The sequence below is a fragment of the Ursus americanus genome, chromosome 2 (genome assembly GCF_024610735.1).
Source record: "Ursus americanus isolate L20-20 chromosome 2, mUrsAme1.1.p, whole genome shotgun sequence".
NCBI classification, from domain to species: domain Eukaryota; kingdom Metazoa; phylum Chordata; class Mammalia; order Carnivora; family Ursidae; genus Ursus; species Ursus americanus.
In genome coordinates, this window is record NC_142128.1 from 51,634,661 (window position 1) to 51,654,910 (window position 20,250).

At 50.6% G+C, this 20,250-nt stretch overlaps 1 protein-coding gene and 1 long non-coding RNA gene across 8 annotated transcripts in view; one reads left to right on the top strand and one right to left on the bottom strand.

The window, feature by feature from the left end:
* Window positions 1–19,880, bottom strand: part of LOC123800122 (mitochondrial amidoxime reducing component 2) — a 33,720-nt gene extending 13,840 nt beyond the window's left edge. For 3 of the 7 annotated variants that reach the window (XR_015721871.1, XR_015721870.1, XR_015721872.1), the window contains exons 1-4: window positions 19,450–19,880; window positions 12,687–12,860; window positions 7,393–7,555; window positions 6,246–6,386 (exon numbers count right to left, since the gene is read on the bottom strand). Coding sequence is in view for 2 of the 7 variants with exons in the window: in XM_045809643.2 (XP_045665599.2) it covers window positions 6,246–6,386; window positions 7,393–7,555; window positions 12,687–12,860; window positions 19,450–19,736 (765 nt within the window). In the remaining 5 variants the exon portion in view is untranslated. The remainder of the gene's footprint in view (window positions 1–6,245; window positions 6,387–7,392; window positions 7,556–12,686; window positions 12,861–19,449) is intronic. The other 4 variants (XR_015721869.1, XR_015721868.1, XM_045809643.2 and 1 more) reach the window with 2 other exon arrangements.
* On the top strand, window positions 13,680–15,457 carry LOC148110632 (uncharacterized). The gene is made up of 3 exons (XR_015721875.1): window positions 13,680–13,942; window positions 14,089–14,372; window positions 15,151–15,457. It is a non-coding gene; the product is annotated as an uncharacterized LOC148110632 (long non-coding RNA).
* Window positions 19,881–20,250: the final 370 nt, after the last annotated feature.

Genomic DNA, 20,250 nt, shown 5'->3' on the forward strand with positions numbered 1-20,250 from the left:
TTAGGGGCTGTATCAGGGGACAAGCGCCAAATACATATTTCCCATTACACCACACAGTTCAACTATCCCAAACCCAAAAACTGTTCTTCTATTTTTAAGATATACATGCAAAACAATATTCTTTAATGTCCTATTCCAAAATTTAAATCCTCTCCCTTTCAAGAAACCCTGTGGCATTCTTCCCACAAACACACACATACCCTGTGCTAAGCGTTCCTTCCCCTGGGCTCCCGCGAGTGAAGTTAGGTCCCTCACCCCTCCAGCTACCGAGCCCTGGATCCTGCTTCATCCTGAGACCCTTGCAGGCAAACACAGTGAGTTCATTTCTGTAACTTTTGCGTCTGTCTCAGAGATTAGCATCCAGCAAACTCAATAAACACCTGTTGCAAGCATGAGTGTTCCAGGACCTTGGCCAATGTATAATTGTATCATTATGTTTCCTTTTGTTGTATATGTATAATGTTATAATTAATGTTTAATTAATGTATAATTAAGTTTCCTTAGCTGAAGTAAAACCCTGCCTCATGGCCAAGCTCCTTCACAGACTGACTAACACAAGATTCCTTACACTAAGAATTCCCAATTTACAGGAGACACGACTTTTCGCTTATCGGATTTAGTAAAGATTAGAGGCATCGGCGCTGGCCGGGGTACAAGACAAAGGGCGGGTTTCTGCTCAACTCAGGGGAACATAAGTTGGTATGAGGTTTCTGCAAATCCACTTGGCAATATATATGAAAAGCCCTGAAAATTGCCTTCGCAATTCTTAAGATTAAGTTGAGAAATGTGGATAAAGACTGTTTTACAAAGCTGTTCATTATTTATGTAAGGGAATCTGGAAAACAGCCTACATGCTCAATGACAAGTAAGTTACGGCACAGTTCAAAGATGGACCGCTCCGGAACCACAAAAACTATGCTAACGAACAATTTGTAAAGCCAGAGCTGTGTGCCATCTACCATTAAGTGAAAACGGGGGAATTCAATACTCCCTGTACAATATCACATAAATAATGGTGGAAACACAAGAAAATGTTACCATAGGCTACTTTTTGATGGTAGGATGGAGAAAGATTTGTATTCCTCCAGGTTTTTCTTTAGGTACTTTAAAAAATGACTTTCAGGGGTGCCTGGGTGGCTCAGTCAGTGAAGCATCTGCCTTCGGCTCAGGTCATGATGCCAGGGTCCCGGGACGGAGCCCCGCGTTGGGCTCCCTGCTCAGCGGGGAGCCTGCTTCTCCCTCTGCCTCTTCCCCCCACACACCCCCAGCTTGTGCTCTCTCCCTCCATCACTCTGTCTCTTTCAAATAAATAAATGAAATCTTTTTTAAAAAATTACTTTTATAATAAAAAAATTAAGTTTATCTGAAAGATTCTTGAATTGAATCATTAGAAAGCCTGCCGCACCCCTGCAGCCCGGTCCCAGATTCTCTCCCGAGTCTTTCTCCTTGAACAACACTGTGTAGAGACGCGGTATACTTGATCTGTAAAGCGTGAGTCTCCTCCCGTTACACAGTGGCTGGTGCCTGTTCCTACAGAATCACGAGAGACACGTTTCTGTAAATCTAAGTGCATAATAAATGTGCCAGGAGGAATTTGTTGTTTGGGGAAAATCCAGGCAGCAGGGAAGGACAGAAGCCTCAGGTTTTCTGCAAAGCTGCTTCAGGTCCCTGGAGGCCACCTGCTGTGAGGAACGCCAGAAACAGGCTACAAAAAGGGAAAAAAGAGACCTTGAACTGTTTCTCGTATTTCTCCATCTCTGATGTGTATTCATGGAGTTGGATACGTTGCGGGGCTGAGGTGACTGAATTTCTCCCAGGCTCCTCTCAGGGAGGTTAGAGCCATGAGGAGTCCAGTGCCTAGTGAACATGGAGATCCCAGTCTCCCCTGGGGTTCAGCTCCTGACCGGGATGCGAAGGGGTCCCACAGCCACCAACAGCAGAGTCTGGGAGAAGCAGCCACCGATTCAATTCCCAAAGGCAGCTGTCTAGGCTGCTCTGGGCTGCTCTTCGGCACCCTTGGTTGAGAACCACAGTCCTCCAGAACACAATAAGAGAGATGGATTGGGGGGTGGGGGTGTCTCCCACACAACTCCTGTCTCCGCTACTCTTCCATCATGACTTCAACATCTATATATGATGGGCCAACCTCTAGGGTAGCTTTGTAAAGCAAATGGCCACTCTTCAAAGAGGTGGGAAAAAAGGAACACTCGTGCACCATTGGTGGGAAAGCAAATTGGTGCCGTCACTATGGAAAGCAATATGGAGATTCCTTAAAAAGTGAAAAATAGAATTACCATATGATCCAGTAATCACACTCCTGGGTATTTACCCAAAGAATACGAAGACACTAATCAAAAAGACGCAAGTACCCCCATGTTTGTTGCAGCATTATTTACAACAGCCAAGATACGGAAGCAGCCCAAATGCCCAACCACAGACGAATGGATAAAGAAGATGGGGTGTACGTACACAACGGAATACTACTCAGTCGGAAAAAAGAATGCAATCTTGCCATTTGCCACAACATGGATGGACCTAGAGGGTATTATGCTAAGCGAGATAAGTCAGAGAAAGACAAATACATAGGATTTTACTTATATGTGGAATCTAAAAAAACAAAATAAATGAACAAACAAAAAAACCACCAGACTCTTGAATACAGAGAACTGGTAGTTGCCAGAAGGGAGGTGGAGGAGGGGATGGGTGAAATAGTTGAAGGCAAGAGGTACAAACTCCAGTTATGAAATAACGAAGTCACAGAGATGACCAGTACAGCATAGGGAATACAGTCAGTAAGATGGTCACAGTGAGGGTGCCTGGGGGGGCTCAGTGGGTGAAGCGTCTACCTTCGGCTCAGGTCATGATCCCAGAGTCCTGAGATCGAGCCCCATGTCGGGCTCCCTGCTCAGCGGGGAGTCTGCTTCTCCCTCACCCTCTGCCTCCCCCCTGCTCATACTCTTTCTCTCTCTCTCTCTCAAATAAATAAAATATTAAAAAAAAAAAAAGATGGTCATAATGCTGTATGGTGACAGATGGTGACTACACTTAACGGTGACACGGAGGACGCACAGAACCAGGGCAGCCAGGAGCCCACAGAGCAAGTCTTAACCTGATTACATACAGTTTACTCTGATACCTTTTATTCTATTCTAGTCTTTTTTGGTTTTGTTTTTGTTTTTAGAGCTGGTCAGGATCCATAGAACTGAAATTCTAACACCATAATGGGTTATGACCTGCAGTTTGGAAAGGGTAAGAAGGATGAAGTCAGATCCTGCACAGAAATGCCTGGCACAGGGCCTGGGACATACTGTGCATTCGTGGCTGTTACTGTTACTTTGTTATTGTTTTATGTGCTGTTGCTGACATTGCTTCTTCAGAAATCCCTGCAGCCCGGCAGAGATGATGTTCTTACCCCAGGACAGAGACTTGTAATGTACGCACCCAAGTAAAATCCTAACTCGTCCCCACTCTGATTTGGGGGACTGAGAGTTGGGTGATAATGGTTTGCAAAAACCTTGTTTCTCAACAGCTGCAAAGGATAGGACTGAGAGGACCCAGTTCATGCAGCCAGTGAGTGATGGGCCTGGGAGTCCAACCACAGCTGCCTGGCTTCAAGATCTACCCTTTCTAGAAACTTCTTGAAGAATCACTTCCTGAGTGACAGATAGCACACCCAAGGTTTTCTGCAAGCTTCTCCACAGTTCTTTCATACCGTGGAATGAGAAATGATACAAACAAGATACTCAAAAAAAAAAAAAAAAAAAGTCAAGTCCTGCGTACCAGGAAAGTGAGCAAAGTTCGGGAAACACCTGGTCCCTGACTCCTGCCATGGCCAAGCACACAGACAAGAAGCATTGGTCAACTGTATTATTTTTAAACTCCATTGCTCTGCATTCCCCGAACTCACACATTCCACACTGGCCCAAGGGAAGCCACCTTTTAAAACTTGCTTACCATTCTGAGTTACATGGAAAAAGTACCAAGTACTTTGGGTCACAAAGAGCAAATGTTGCAAAAATGCATTCTACTATTGCTCTGTATTTTTCCAATAAAAAAGTGGCCTGACCCTTTGCACCATGCTTAGATTTGCTATTTTTTTATTACTAGTTGGTCTATTAAACATTTACGTACATTAGCATTTTACATCAATATTTAATAGAGTCCCACTAACTGAAAAGGTTATAGTTGTGCAACAATGCTGGGGAGACAGGTTAATGCATCAGGCCCCTAACCATTGGCCTTCCTAATTCAGGGAGAAAAATTGGCAACATTGGCATCATTTTATACGAAGGATTTTTTTTTTTTTTTTGAATGTATACAACCAGAGGACTTTTCTAGAAAAATAAGAGTACTCTGGTTTACTTACGTTACTATTCCAGTAAATCCATCATGATGCAGGAATTAGAACAGAGCTCAAGGTGACTGAACGTTTTTTTAATTAAAAAACCAAACAACACTCCACCCACTCAAATTGCCTAAGAGAACACGATTAGGCTCACATTAGGCCTCGGTTCGCTTAGACAAGTTACAGGAGAGCAAAAACTCTTAGTTGGCCAATTCCAGGAAAGCAAAAATTCTTTAGCCAGGAATCTGGCTAAGAAGTAGCTTTTCTTCTTATTCCTCTTGGCTCAAGATCTTACTAAAATTAGGACCTTCAATGGAGACAAATCAAGAAAAATTGTATTCCCGAAAAGAAAATTTCCCGGAAAATAATGGAGCAATTACAGGATTCCTGGGAAGGCGTTTTGCTTCGTGGCCTAATTTCTAATCCAAATCTCAGCCACTTGCACCAACAACACCGAGCACCAAATTCATTTGTGTTCAGCAAGGACCCCACGCTTACGCGCACTAGTAGACCCCGGCGGGGGGCGGGAGGCGGGGGGCACTGGACCCCTTCTAGGCCCCGCACCTAACTACGTTATTGTCTTTTCTGAAGGAGCCCCCCCTACATTGTATAAACGTTAAGTCCCACCAAATCTGCATTTATTCCTGGGAAGAAAAATCACGTCTCTTCCCTTAAGGCGCTGACTGCCCGAGAATGTTGGGGCCCCTTCCTACGCTGCCCCCTCCGTAGCCAGTGCTCCCGCAGGCACCGCCAGCATGCGGGGCTCAATTCCACCACCCCAAGATCACGACCTGAGCTGAAACCAAGAGCCCGATGCTTCACAGACTGAGCCACCCCGGCGCCCCTGCAAAGGTTTATTCTAAAGGACGACACTTATCAGCAAATAGGGGCACATTTTACTCACACAAAAGGAAAGGTGGCCACCCAAGGGAACAAAGAATGGAGAGCCTCTCCCTTCCGACTTAGCTACTTGGGATTTCTAAATTGGAAGCATGACCTCACCCCCTCAGAAGCTAGAGGTGCAAGTGTGAGGTTCTAATCCCAGAACCGCGAGTCACACGTCCAACAAGGGTGTAAGGGCCCCCAGCTTCAATCTCCTTATCAAAAGGAGACAGTAATACAGACTTCCCAGGGTTGCCATTGGGATCAAATAGAATAATCTGTGTGAAGTAATACGTGCGTTCGGTGCCTGGTGTCCAGCAAACACGCAGTCAATGGATTTGCTGTGGTCGCTTCCCGGGCTCGTGAAGTTTAGCCCCCAATGTTTAACAGGACTGTCGATGTTTCTTAGCACAAAGCAACGCCCAGTTACGTATCTCTGTACGTACCTCAGAACACCTGGGTTTTGATGTGGGTGAACCGTTAGGGCTACGAGGGGCTGTGGCTGAGAGGGTGGAAATTCCTGCCATCAGCCACACAGGGGAGCATGTGGGTCCTACGGGACAGAACTCGGCCACGGCGCGGACCGTCTCAGGGGCCCTGTTCACAGGCACATCTCCTGTACCCTCTCGGCCTCCACTTTATGGTCTGGGCCTGCCCGGAGCCTCAAATCCTGAAGCACTCCTGGCTCTCTCTTCATCTTCATTTCCTTTTAATTATCTCTGAGCCTTAAGGCTACTTTCTCCCTCGGTGCAGACTTGCTACAGCTTGGAGCTCTGACTGCTTGCTTTGGGGCCCACGCATGAAAGGGTGAGTGGCGCCCTCCGGAGGCCAGCGAGGTGCCGGTGACAGCAATAAGTGGACAGCTCCACCAGGTTAAGGTGACTCTTGGGGGAGGAGAGTCCCCCTCCCAGCTGACCGTGGAGGGTCTGTGCTGGGGCTGGGAAAGGGGGACGGCCGTTCTGTAAGAGTCTTGAACAGCATATCTGAGCTTCTTGCACAAAAGCGGTGAGCCTCTTACCTCCTCGAAAGCATCGCAGCCTGTCACCACGATATTGGGTCTGAACTGGTCCATTTTCACTTTCTTCTCCAGCCTGGTATTCAGATCCGCCAGGGAGGCTTCCGAGAGGATCATGATTGGGCAGCAGTCCGGGTAGGCCACCTGCGCCAGGAACATGGCACCCTCAGGCCTCCTGCCCCGTGAAATGCCCCAGCCCAGCTGAAAGCGAGGCAAAGGCCAGAAGGGCCGTGCGGAGGGTACACGGCGCAGGGAGGGCCAGTGGCGTTCGGGGAGGGGGGTGGACACTGCGGTCTTGGAACCAGCCAAGTCAGGGCCAGGCCGGTTCGAGCCACTGGGCCTCGCAGGGGCTCCCCCACCCCACGGAAGGCAGCGGCCAGGGCTGAGGGCCAATGTCCCCTCCCGGGACTCACCCTGTTCCTCACTCCAGCGCCCAGCCCTGACCCCCTTCCCACAACATCATTGTCACACAGGGGAAGGATCTGCTGCCGATCAGCTATGCCCTGGTCCCAATTTCTTCGGATGGCACCCATTCACTCTATTTATGACGCACTTCCTGTGTACCAGGCACTGTTCTAGGCAGGCAAACAGCGGTGTAAAAATCCCTGCCTTCAAACAGCTTGTGGTTCAGGGAGGACGGGAGAGCTGCCTGAGGTGCCTGCGTTTTGATCCCTAGCTCACTGCAGAACCGAAGGCTTTGGGCTTTGGGCTGTAGCTGGCCCACAGGGTGGTCTTCCTCCAAAGGTGCCTTTCCGGTGCCTGAAATAACCAAACCAGACGGATGGCCAAGGCAGCCCCAGGAGGAAGTCGGCTTTGGTAATTTTAGGAACCTTGGTTCAGTCCCAAATGAACTTCTCATTTCACCTTTCCAACGGGAGTGTCTCCTGAGTCCCCATCTCCCTGGGGGTCACCCTGGCCTCTCCCTCCACAGTACCGGACACGATCCAGCCTCCACGCATGCTGGACAGCCTGCTCCGCTTGGAGCTGCTTCCCTCTCCATTCCCGATACCTGCCTGGACCCACCTTCAGACCCCCTCACGTGGGCCATCGCTACACTTTCCTAACTGGGGACCCCCTTTGTGGATCAAGAAGGAAGTCAGACACAGAGGGGTGACTGGCAGAAGCGAAGGGCAGCCCTCTGTAAGCTCACCTGGTAATTTGGTACCACGGTAGAGAAAATTTCCCGCGATGGTCTTCCCTTCATGTGCTTCTCAAACTGAACCAGCCTAAAAGCCTCTGTTTTCAAGAAGCTGGTGAACCACTGAGCTGCCTGGTCGCCACAGTCCCTGCCCTTGATGTCCATACCAAAGATCCTGGAAGGGTCACAAGAGAGCGCCAACGTTACTGTCCTGCCTCAACACGCTGAGAGACGGCATCAAAGATGGGACCGCTGGACCGCTGGGACCTGACTATCCCAGAGCGTGAGGAAGTGGTCTTCAGGCCAAGGGCCAAAGCTGGACAGAAACAGGAGGGGAGGCCACAGAACGTGCTCCAGGGAAGAGCCCCTCAAATGCTAACATGCCTGCAAATCACTGAGATCGGGTTAAAATGCAGACTCTGCTTCAGAAGGTCTGGTTGGAGCCTGACAGGCTGCCCGCCTGACAAGCTTCAGGAGGCCTACGCTGCTGGTCCGCAGACCACACTTTGAGTAGCAAGGATTCACGCTACTTTCAGAAGAGGACAGGGACAAATGTGTGGTCGATGCAGCCTAAGCTTGGAGTCTGGCAGAACTGGTTCAAAGTGGAACTCCACCATTCTCCAGACTGGGACCTTATACGAACCACTGAACTCCCCTGACCTTGTGTGGCCAGCTGTGAACCGGAGACGCTAATACGGTACCTACCGGCCAGGCAGGCACACAATTAGATGACACAGCGGTCTTCGTGCTTGAGTACCACTAAAAAAATGTTTAAAAGCCATGTACCCGGGCTAGGGGGCGCCTGGGTAGCGCAGTCGTTAAGCGTCTGCCTTCGGCTCAGGGCGTGATCCCGGCGTTCCGGGATCGAGTCCCACATCGGGCTCCTCTGCTGGGAGCCTGCTTCTTCCTCTCCCACTCCCCTGCTTGTGTTCCCTCTCTCACTGGCTGTCTCTCTGTCACATAAATAAATAAAATCTTTAAAAAAAAAAAAAAAAAAAAAAAAAAAAAAAAGCCATGTACCCGGGGCGCCTGGGTGGCACAGCAGTTGGGCGTCTGCCTTCAGCTCAGGGCGTGATCCCGGCGTTATGGGATCGAGCCCCACATCGGGCTCCTCCGCTATGAGCCTGCTTCTTCCTCTCCCACTCCCCCTGCTTGTGTTCCCTCTCTCGCTGGCTGTCTCTATCTCTGTCGAATAAATAAATAAAATCTTTAAAAAAAATAAAATAAAATAAAAAATAAATAAATAAAAGCCATGTACCCCTCGCAGAATGGCAAGCTGACATATATAAGTTTAATTCATTGTAGAAAATATCATTTCCATTGAATTATAAATATTAACATTTAAATATGATTATAAAGCATATTATGCACGTTAACATACAAAGCTATAAAATTATGTTTTTGAAAGTATGCAACAGAATCTAAATGCCACTGTGGTTTGATACCCACTCCTATCCATTTTCTAAAATATATGGTTAAGGGCCGCCTGGGTGACTCAGTTGGTTAAGTGTCCAACTCTTGGTCTCAGGGTCTTGATCTCAGGGTCATGAGTTCAGGCCCTGCATTGGGCTCCGTGCCTCACATGGAGCCCACTGTTTTAAAAAAAGTATTACGAGCAATAATTTGATTAGCATAAAAAATAAAATTTTGTTTAAAATTAATTTCTTTTTTTTGAAGATTTTATTTATTTATTTGACAGAGAGAGACGGCGAGAGAGGGAACACAAGCAAGGGGAGTGTGAGAGGGAGAAGCAGACTTCCTGCCGAGCAGGGAGCCTGATGCGGGGCTCGATCCCAGGACCCCGGGATCATGACCTGAGCCAAAGGCAGACGCTTAGCAACTGAGCCACCCAGGCGTCCCTAAAACTAATTTCTTAATAACTCCTGTCGTACACCCACGTATCTGTGTATGACCCTTATTGCTGGGATAAGATAAGGCTCAGCATCAGCTTTATTCCTTGTGAGCAACAACTGGATTACTGGCTCCTTCATTTTAGTGTAAGACAAAGACATGGCACCACCAACTTGTAACGATTTTCCCTGTCATCAGAGTCATTCTCTTTATCAACACCAACATTTCCCATTATTTGGGCCCATAGGTTTTTCCCTCCCAGAGCAATGCTCCCCATTAAGACGTGGGGTGGGTAAGACTTTCGTGAATACAGAGGGGAGGTGGGAGAGGAGAAGGTGCCCACTGTGGGTGCAATTCGGATTGTCGTCTATGGGATTTAAGGATCTGGAAACCTACTCCCTTAAAGCATCCCCTGCCCTCACGGACCCTCATATACCACGAGAAGTGTCTGCACCTCCACCTGTGACCGTTACCCAGGTTTGAGGCCTCCTGGGATAATGCATGGGAAAGAATCGGTGCACATACAACATGCTCCAGACCGGAACGAGCCCTGTGCTCCCCGACGCCCCCAGTCCCGCTCTGACCCTTAGACCCACCTTGTTTTGGGACAGCTTCTCCCATCGCCTGTCAAATCTCCCTGCTGTTCCCAAGTTTCTTGGGCCTTTCTCTTCTCTCCACACCCTCTTCGTGGCGCCCCTGCTTGACCTCCGATTAATTCCTGGCTTGTCCCAGAGCCTTCTCATGGTCCTCTCCTGGCCTTCAGCCTTTCCCCTAGAAGTCTCCTCAAACAACAAACTACTCGGAACAGCCTTGACCCCACTGCTCATGAGTTCCTGAAACACCTGCTCCCGGGTCCAGCATGTCCCTCAACCCCTCACACCAGCCCCCGTGGAAGGGCACACACTTCTGCCCCTCAGCTTCCATCTGCCAGGTGAACCTAGTGTTGGCACTTTGAAAAGTAGAAAGCAGCCAGTGGGTAAGGGAATGGTAACTATGCAGTGCCCTTCCCACTCCTGAACACCACCCCCCAACTAGTCCTTACTCCTCGTCCCTGTGGCAGGTGCAACCTACCCCTGCACCATCCCGGCTTCTTCCATTCTACCAGAATGTTATGCAAAACTCTTCTTCCACATTTTTGTAAAGATTTTATTTTATTTATTTGATAGAGAGAGAGAGCACAAGCAGGGGGAGTGGCAGAGGGAGAGGGAGAAGCAGGATCCCTGCGGAGCCAGGAGCCCGATGTGGGGCTCGATCCCCGGACCCTGAGATCATGACCTGAGCTGAAGGCAGACCTGAACTGACTGAGTCACCCAGGGCCCTACCTTCTTCCACATTTTGACACAAAATATTCCATCATCTATACCCTACAGAGAAAGACTGATCCTTCCTATGTGAGCACAACAGAACTTCATTCGTTAGCGATCCACTAATTCACAGAGCAAAACTACGAAAAAGTAGTTAAGACATAAAGCCTTGAATGGATTTTTTAAAGAGATTTATTTATTTATTTATTTATTTATTTATTTGAGAAAGAGAAAGAGAGGCAGAAGGAGAGGGAGAGAAGCAGACTCCTGCTGAGCACTCAGCCTGATGCGACCCTGAGATCACGACCTGAGCCGAAACCAAGAGTCCCAAGCTTACCTGACTGAGCCACCCGGGCGTCCCTGTGAATGGATTTTTACAAAGAAAATCCAGTTTTACCGGAAAGTTCTCCCAATGATCAAGGAATAACACTAACCAAATCCTATACAGCAAAGCTTTTCCCTTCCCTGTGCACAGGCATGAAGAGCAAACACTAGGAGGCAGGTGGGTTCAAATCCCAGCTCTGCCCTGCATGACAGCGATGCGAGTCCTGTTCCCTCGTGTGAGGCGGAATTAATGATCTCCACCTCACGAGCTTGTGGAGATGATTAGCTAAAATATCATATTCAATGAATTATTACTTCAGGCTTTTGAAATTTCAGAACGTTGAATGATGGTTTTCAGCTCAGATGCTCTGCTTGGAAAAGCATACAGTCAGGGCCCTGGGAGCAATCTGTGGTCTTCCTCTGAGTCTTGGGACTATTGGACAACCCCGTCTCCACAGGCTGAAAAAGCTCAGGTGTTACAAAGGGATCCAGAGCACCCCATGACAGATACCCAAGCCTCTAGGACTTTCCAGTAGCACAGGACAAGACCCCCAGGAACCATGAAATTTGACCACCCTACAGGGGTCCTACAGACTGAAAGGAAGCCCAGGCCTGAAGCATATCTAGGCCAGGGATGGGAATCTCCTACCTCTGACTTGTGCCAGAGACCTGAGAGGCCACGGTGACCGTGACAAGCTCTGGCGCCCTTCTCACCCAACCCTGAGTTAATGGTCGTCTCCACTAACTGCCTTGTCTGCTTGGGGGGGGGGTGTGCTGCCAATGCCGAAGAAAAGTCCATCCAGCTTGAATAAACAGAGAAGAACTCTAAAGACTGGCCCTTGGCACCCCTTCTCTATGCGTAGTAATCACGCTTTTGTGTTTCCTATATTCTTGATGCACTGGCATCCTGGGGCCTTGCTGATGTGGAAGGAATCGCCCCTCCCAGGGCTGGAAGATTCCCACAGGCAGGAGACCACTCACCTTTCGCGTGCATGCCAACCAATCTGGAGGCCCCACCCCAACCACCTCCTCTCTGGGCTCTTTCACACGAGGCCACTGTCCCCCGGCCCTAATCACCCAGGGCCAGGTACCAGGCACCCAGAGACAGCCTCTATGCCCAGAGCCCATTGAAATTGCTCAAACCAGCCAATCCTGAAGTTGTTTACCCTGCCTGGTCTGGTACTTTCTATAGAAACCACAATAAAGGCTCTCGTAGGGGCACCTGTGTGGCTCAGTCGGTTAAGCATTAGCCTTTGGCTCAGGTCATGATCTTGGGGTCCTGGGATCGAGCCCCGTATCAGGCTCCCCCCAACCTCAACTCAGTGGAGAGTCTGCCTCTCCCTCTCCTTCTGCCCCTTCCCACCGCTCATGCTCTCTCTCTCTCTCTGCTCACTCTCTCTCAAATAAATAAATAAACAGAATCTTAAAAAAAAAAAAAAAAAGGTCTCTTCCTCCCATCCCCCCACCCCCTAGCATAGCCCACGTCCTGACCAACCCTGCTGCTTCTCTGTGCGGCCCTGCAGGACACGCCAAGCCTCCTGTTCCCAGGGATCTGTGAGCATAGAAAACTTCTTTCTTCCTCACGGTCACTGGCACCTCCACACCCATTACCATACCTGAGTAAAGCACATCCCAGGACCCTTAAAACGGTTCTCTGCCTCGCCCACTCACCTCTGACCACTCGACTGATCCCAGCCCCAGCCAGACTTCTCTTAAATATTTCCTTCCCCGAACTCATCACCGACTATACACACTGAAGCAGGACAGGTGCAGGGAGGAGCCTACGGGAAAATCCCGTCCGGTCCCCAGGGGCCCCGAGCAGAGCACCTGCAATCATGCAGCTTGTTTGAGAAAGGCAGCTTGCTGGGCAAAGCCAGCTGGTCCATGCCCGGAGCCTCGAGGATCAGGCGGTCGCCCTCACAGGTGATGGATACCAGCACGAGGCGAGGCTCCTGCCGGGCGGTGACCATGTGCCCATCTTCCTTGATCACCAGCCAAAACCTGCCGAGGAACAAACACGAACATGCTCAGAAAAGCCTCTTTGACCCTCTCAGAGACTTTCCTCTAGCTTTTATTTCATCAAACCCCCTCCCCGCCCAGACTCAGGATCCAGCAATTTTTTTCCAGACAATTACCCCGATCTGATCAAATTCTTTGACTCCAAAAGTTGGTGCCCTGAAAAGCAGCTTCTTTGGAAGAAACAGCCCTGGGAGAGAACATGTGGCCAATGTATGAAAATCCCCAGTTCCAAAAATGCAGAAATTTCCCTTACTGGGAATCCTGGTGCTTAGTTTGGGGCTTTGTTTTGGTCAGAAATTTCCAGGCGCTTATTAAACTCTCCCGGTCGTTGCAAGATGTCTTCCAGGTCTCTTTGCTGTGGAACAAGCTGAGGCCCAAACTACTGGCTCAAGTGAACTAGAACTCTAGACAGGGTCTTGCACTGTTCAGGACGCCAAAGGATGCAAACATGCCTGCGCTCGGTTTGACCTGCTGAGCCTCGCAGGTCTGACATCAGGAGACCCCCAAACAGCCTCCCCTCTTCCCGTGCATGTTCTGACTGCGAGAACGAGATGCCCGCAAACCATGAGTTAGATCGGAACTCCACTTCCTTCTGGAGAGCCCGCTGTTCTAGGCTGTTTGCACACTGCATCATATCTAGGGGGAGAACGGCTGGGCTTTCCTGGAAAGGGGAAGGGAGGCTGGCCCGGGCAGGTCGGCTACGCTTTTATCTACAGCACAGCGTATGTCTGGGGTTACACCACACAAACGATCTGATTACTAAAAGATATTTAAAAAGCGTTCTGCCCCCTGGAGAAAGTAAGTTTCGATGGCACCATCCCAGCTGGAAGCTCGGGCTTTCTAACCGTGGGCAGGATGAGAGGGACAGCCCCGACCAGAATGTCTCTAGGGGAGACACTACCAAACACGACTGGAACCAAATGGGAATGCCTGCCTAACCTGATGAGGATCTCTGATTTCAGAGTGCAGGCGGCTCCGTCTTGGCCCTCGCCTGACCCCAGGGGGTGTCCCTTCCCTGCCACCACCCAGCACTCTGGCCGGCACCTGTGCTCCGCTAGCGACAGGTACGTGTTGGTGTCGGGGTGTGGCAGCGGATGAATGACAGTGCAGACGCATCTCGGGAACTGTCTTGGCTATTCCCATCCCAGAGCTGGTGATGCGGGCAGCAGCAGGCCCCCATCCCTCTGAGAAGCCATCTTTTTCCTTCCAGGCGTCTTTGGCTCCCAGGGGTGTCTGGCCCGCTCGCCTACGGGGTTCTGCGACCAAGGGCTTTCCTGCTACCTTGTTACGGCTCCATTCCCTTGGGGCTGGGCCCTGTTCCTATTTCCAGCCTCATCCCTGGGTGCGGAGTCCTGGATGACCGTGCTCTGGTTAGTTCTACCCAAGGCTGCACCCGAAACGTCCATCATGTCCTGGCCCCCAACAGGACTCCCTCCGAGAGTTGCACCCAGCCAGACGCACGTCCCAACTGGAGTCTGCACGTTACTTCTGACGGTGAGTCCCTTCCGAGGCTGAGTCCCTGTCCAGCCTGCTGTTTAACAGCACAGGGGTTAACCCCTGGCGTCAACAGTGAGAAGGGGGGCTGGACATTTTGTGCTAGCTGCTGCAAATGGAAAGTCAGCTGGCAGCCTGCAGGGAGTCTACCACCGGGATCAGACAGAGACACCAATAAAAGATAAGAAGTTGCTGCCCGTAACAGACCCTGACCACTCTCACTACCCTGTCCGTTGGGGTCATGGCATTTGTCAGTGAATAACTCTCTCTGTTCTGCCAGATCTGAAAGAAAGTAAGTCTGGGGGCGCCTGGGTGGCTCATTCGGTGAAGTGTCTGCCTTCAGCTCAGGTCATGATCCCAGGGTCCCTGGATCAAGCCCCGCATTGAGCCCTGGATTGAGCATCCGGCTCGGCGGGGAGTCTGCTTCTCCCTCTGCCCCTCACCCTACTCATGCTCTCTCTCTCTCTCAGATAAATAAAATCTTAAAAAAAAAAAAAAAAAGAGTAGGGGCGCCTGCGTGGCGCAGTCATTAAGCGTCTGCCTTAGGCTCAGGGCGTGATCCCAGCGTTATGGGATTGAGCCCCACATCAGGCTCCTCCGCTGGGAGCCTGCTTCTTCCTCTCCCACTCCCCCTGCTTGTGTTCCCTCTCTCGCTGGCTGTCTGTGTCAAATAAATAAATAAAATCTTTAAAAAAAAAAAAAAAGAGTAAGTCTGGAGTGTGGATTTTTCATGACCAAGTTATCCCCAAACTAACACCTTCTTTTACACCTAAAACAGGAGTGTGCGGTGTGAGGATCGGTCCAGAAGCCAGAGCTCAGTCTCCAAAGGAACAACGGTGCCCAGAGTGACCATGGGTGTGGGGGACCAGAGCCCAGGACAGCTGGAAAACCTCATGTCTGAACTAGAAATTGGTCTGGGGGTGCGCCTGGGTGGCACAGCAGTTAAGCGCCTGCCTTCAGCTCAGGGCGTGATCCTGGCATTATGGGATCGAGCCCCACATCAGGCTCTTCCGCTATGAGCCTGCTTCTTCCTCTCCCACTCCCCCTGCTTGTGTTCCCTCTCTCACTGGCTGTCTCTATCTCTGTCGAATAAATAAATAAAATCTTTAAAAAAAAAAAAAAGAAAAAGAAATTGGTCTGGGAAGCAGAAGTGCCTAAAGGGCGGGGGTGGGGGGGCAGGGACCCCACCACAGATAGAAGGAGGGTAGTGACACTCAGTATGATAAACTTAGAGAACTCGTTTCTCCCGGAGACCACGGTCTGTGCAGAAAACATCAAGGGCTGGCTTCCGAAGGGTTAGGGCAGATTTAGGACTGATTGAGTCCTATATACCCGCCAAGGAGAGTGGGATTTACAAGGTCAAGGAGGGAGGCCAACCCTCCCACCTTCTGCGCCAATCAGGCAACGCAGCGTTCTGCTAGGCGGACTCTGAACCAGCCCAGAGTCCAGGGTGCCCAAGCCAAACACTCACAAATTTGTTAAGAGCTTTGAACAAAATAGTTCTAGAAGTTGGAGGACAGAGCCCCTATGGAGGAAGAGCCCAGATTCTCAGAATGGTTCCAAAGAACGGTTCAAAATGGAATGAAATCCAAGAGGCCTTTTCCTGCATTCCAGGCTGTTGGTAGTTTCATTATTATTAAGTTGAGAGAACAGCACTCATTCAGCAGAGTTCTTTCTAGCTTGCTTCTGAGTTTCCGTTATCCTTTAATAAATAAATCCCAGATGAAATAGGGTCTTTGAGATCATCAAGTCCGACCCCTTTCTTTTGTAAATGAAAAAAAGGAGGCTCAGAAAGTTTAGACGACCGTGCGCGGGTCTCCTGGTCCTCCGTGCAATCCTCACTCTTCTAAATCACACTGGGTTCATGAAAAGCGCGTGACTGCGGTACTCACAGAGATCAGAGTTCACATCCCTCCAGCACAGAAGTGCTTTGGGTGAGACGCTCCTCCTTTCTGATCCTGCCGTTTTTATTTGCAGAGTGGAGATAACGTCTAGCCCACCGGACTGTGCTGAGGCTTGTGTAAGGTCATCTACGTGACAGGATTCAGCTCAGTGTCCGAGGCACGTGAGGCACGAATCTATGTTCATCCACTGCCCTGCCCTGCCTCCTCCCAGTCTCCGCGCCCCAGCACCCATCCCAAGCATTTATGGTTCAAAACAAGGGGAAGTGGATACAGTCCTATTGATTTTGAGATACCCATGGGAGCAGAAAAGCAAGGGACAAATCCTTTCCACAAGAGCAATAATCACAGCCAAGGAGTGACAATAAGTGGGAAAAGAGTCATTCAGATGACCAGAAGAGACACAGATAAGAACGGGAAATCTCTCTCTGAACAATGACTTCAGTCCTTCAAGTGGGGACGGAAGGAGCACAGACGACTTTCTCTAGATGTGCGCCATGAGAATTTGCTCCTCCCAGTTTCTGGAGGGTGTCCAGGACCCCTGTGCCTGGAGTTTTCCCAGCAGTAGGAAGGCTCGTCTAGTCCTGCATACTTGAATAAGCTCTAAACATGCTCTTCTCGTTTTTCACGGCCCCAGATACAGCAGATTCAGCGGGGGGATCTTAACACGACACGAGGGGGCTTCGCTCTGGGTGATTCTGATTCCATAGGTCTGGGATGGGACTCTCAGGAAATTAAAGTTTTAAAAATCTCTCCGGTGGCTCATTAAATGTCATGGTTCCTCTGGTCACTCACTCCTCTCCTGAAATAAGTCACTCAGAGAAAGGCAAATTCCACATGATTTCACTCATATGTGGGATTTAAGAAAACAAAGGAGCAAAGGGAAAAGGAGACAGACAAACCAAGAAACAGACTTATTTTAAGATTTTATTTATTCATTTGACACAGAGAGAGAGAGAGAGAGAGAGAGCATAGGCAGGGGGAGCAGCAGGCAGAGGGAGAGGGAGAAGCAGGCTCCCCGCTGAGCAGGGAGCCCGATGCGGGGCTGGATCCCAGGACCCCAGGATCCTGACCTGAGCTGAAGGCAGACACCTAACTGACCAAGCCACCCAGGCGCCCCCAAGAAACAGACTCTTAACTATAGAGAACAAACTGATGGTCACCAGAGGGGAGGGAGGTGGGAGGATGGGTTAAATAGGTGATGGGGATTAAGGAGGGCACCTGTCGCGATGAGCATGGATGTCCGTAGGGAAGTGTTGAATCACTATATTGTACATCTTAAACTAATATTGCACTGTATGTTAACTGGAATTTAAATAAAAACTTTAAAAAAAAGTTTTGTTGGTAAGTTATGTACCCTTGATATGCTACCAGGAGAATGGAACTTTACTTCTGTGCTCTTCCTCCTAAAACTCCATACTCCCTGTCAACCATAAGGCAAACATCAGACAAACCCAAACTGAAGGACACTCTACAAAATGCCCACTCAGGATTCCTCCAAATTCTCAAGGTCAACAAATAACGATAAAAGCTTGAGAAATTACTACAGTCTAGAGAAGCCCAAGGAGTCACGACATCCAAATGGAATTATAAATGTATCCTGGTTGGGATCTTAGGGTAGAAAAAGAAGGACATTAGTGGAAAACCCAGAAAATGTGAATAAAGTATAGAGATAGATAGATAGATAAGTAAATAATAAAACCCTCTCCAGGATTAGGAGTGCCTGGCTGGCTCCATTATAGAGCATGGCGCTCTTGATGTCAGGGTCCTGAGTTCTAGCCCCACGTTGGGGGTAGAAATTACTGAAAACAAAAACAAAACATAAAAATCTCTCCAGGATGAGAAATCTGGAGTGGAGGAGGACGGAAAACCCCCAAGAGTTATATGGTCTGCATACACAACATTTCTCTAAACAAGTTGAAGTTTTTCAAAGCCGTGAGAGTCCACATTTTTTATTTTTTATTTATTTTTATTTTTATTTATTTATTTATTTGACAGAGATAGAGATAGAGACAGCCAGCGAGAGAGGGAACACAGCAGGGGGAGTGGGAGAGGAAGAAGCAGGCTCATAGTGGAGGAGCCTGATGTGGGGCTCGATCCCATAACGCCGGGATCACGCCCTGAGCCGAAGGCAGACGCTTAACCGCTGTGCCACCCAGGCGCCCCAGAGTCCACATTTTTTAAAGAAGACAGCTGAGAAGAGTGAATACACGTATCCTGGAGCAAACTCAGAGCAGCAGATAGTCTCTGCTAGAAGATTCTTTGAATGACCAACTTGCAAACGTCCAGAGGACCACAACAAAACCACCCCAGCCTGATAGGAAGGCATTTTAACCCTAACGAACCAAAGAAGGGGATTCTGCCCTTCCTTGTTCACTCTTTCTAGAGTGTTGCATTGTTCACCATCAAGTGAACCTTCCAGATATCCAGCTGCATGATTCTTAAGAGTGAGCAGGTGTCTGTGGCCTCACCTTTGGGATGAGTTAAATGACAGAACACCTTTTCTTTTCTTTTCTTTTCTTTTTTTTCTTTTCTTTTCTTAGGGAGTGGAATTTCCATATGCCAGGCCTTACGTGGGTAGATCCTTTACCCTGAGTTCTTCTTCATTAAGGACCACTTTGCCTCTGGGGAGACGGGACACACTATTCTCTTAACGGCAAATATTACAACACAAAACTTCACTCTGTTCATTACTTATGAAAGTGGATCAAGTCTCTCCACCTCCTGGGTCTCCCAGGCACCTGCTCCAGGAATGACGACATGGGAGGAGCAAACTCCAGCAAGACCAAAGCCAGTGTCCTTGAACAGAGTCTTGGTTTCAGCGTTGCCGCTGTCTGCCCACGTGTGCTCACAGCATTTTATTTTCTACTACTGTACAGTGGACTAAGAATCAGAAAGTTTAGAACTAGCAGGAGACTTGGGAGATGACCAGGTCAGACCCCATCCTTCTACAGAGGAACTTCTCATCTAGAGAGGGGCAGGGGTCTGCCCCTACGTACCTTTCCAAATCGGAACCAGACATGAATTGACCTTCCCAGCTAAAGGATCAAAGGCAAAGCGTCCGACCAGCAGCCCAGGAAACGCAAGAGGCAAACCTGGGGGCTCCTTCCCGCGAGCGGCCCCCACCCCACCCCGTCCCCGGCAGGTGCCGCGCACCCCGCCCGGCCCGGCCCTACCTGTCCCGCAGGTGGCCGCTGCGCAGCCCCAAGGCCGTGCACTCGGCCGCGCTCACCGGCACCCCCTTGCACGACTTGACCGGGTAGATCCAGAGCTGCGCCACGGTGCCCACCTGCTGCAGCCGCCGGCGCCGCCTGGACCGCGCGCGGCGCCAGGCGACCGTCCCCAGCGCCACGGCGGCCAGTCCCAGCGCGGCCACCCCGAGCCAGGCGGGCCGGGACGCCGCGGGGAGGCGCGGCGCGGGGAGGCCGAGGCGGCCCAGAGCCGACGAGGCGGCGGTGCCCATGGCCGAGTCGGCGGGGAGCGGGCGGCGGCGACTGCGGCCGGGGCGGCTGGGGGCGCGGGGGCGCTTAAGGCTCGCGGCGGGCGGGAAGAGGCGCGGCGGCTCGTGGCGGCCCTGCGCTCCCTGCAGCCCGGCCCCCCCCCCGCCGCAGCCCTGCCCTCCCTGCCGCGCACGCGCGGATCGCCGTCGGCCGCGCGTAACCGGATGTGGGGCGAAGAGGCCCGGGCCCGCCGCCCCCTCGCCGCCCACTTTCTCCGGATAGGTCAGCAGCACCGCGCCGGCGCCCCCTGCCTGCGCGGCCACAGTGCCCCATGCGGAAGCAGGAGCACCCCTCCGCCGCCCACACCCCCCGCTCTCCCTATGCCCCGATTCCGACGCGGCCCCGCGGCTGCCGGCTCGGGCGCTCCGAACGGAACCGGGAAGCGGATCGCGGGCGGCGGAATGGGAGGTGTCACGAGGGTTAGTACCTACCTGCTCTGGCAGATCCCTCTCAGAAGAAACGTCTACACTAAGAGAA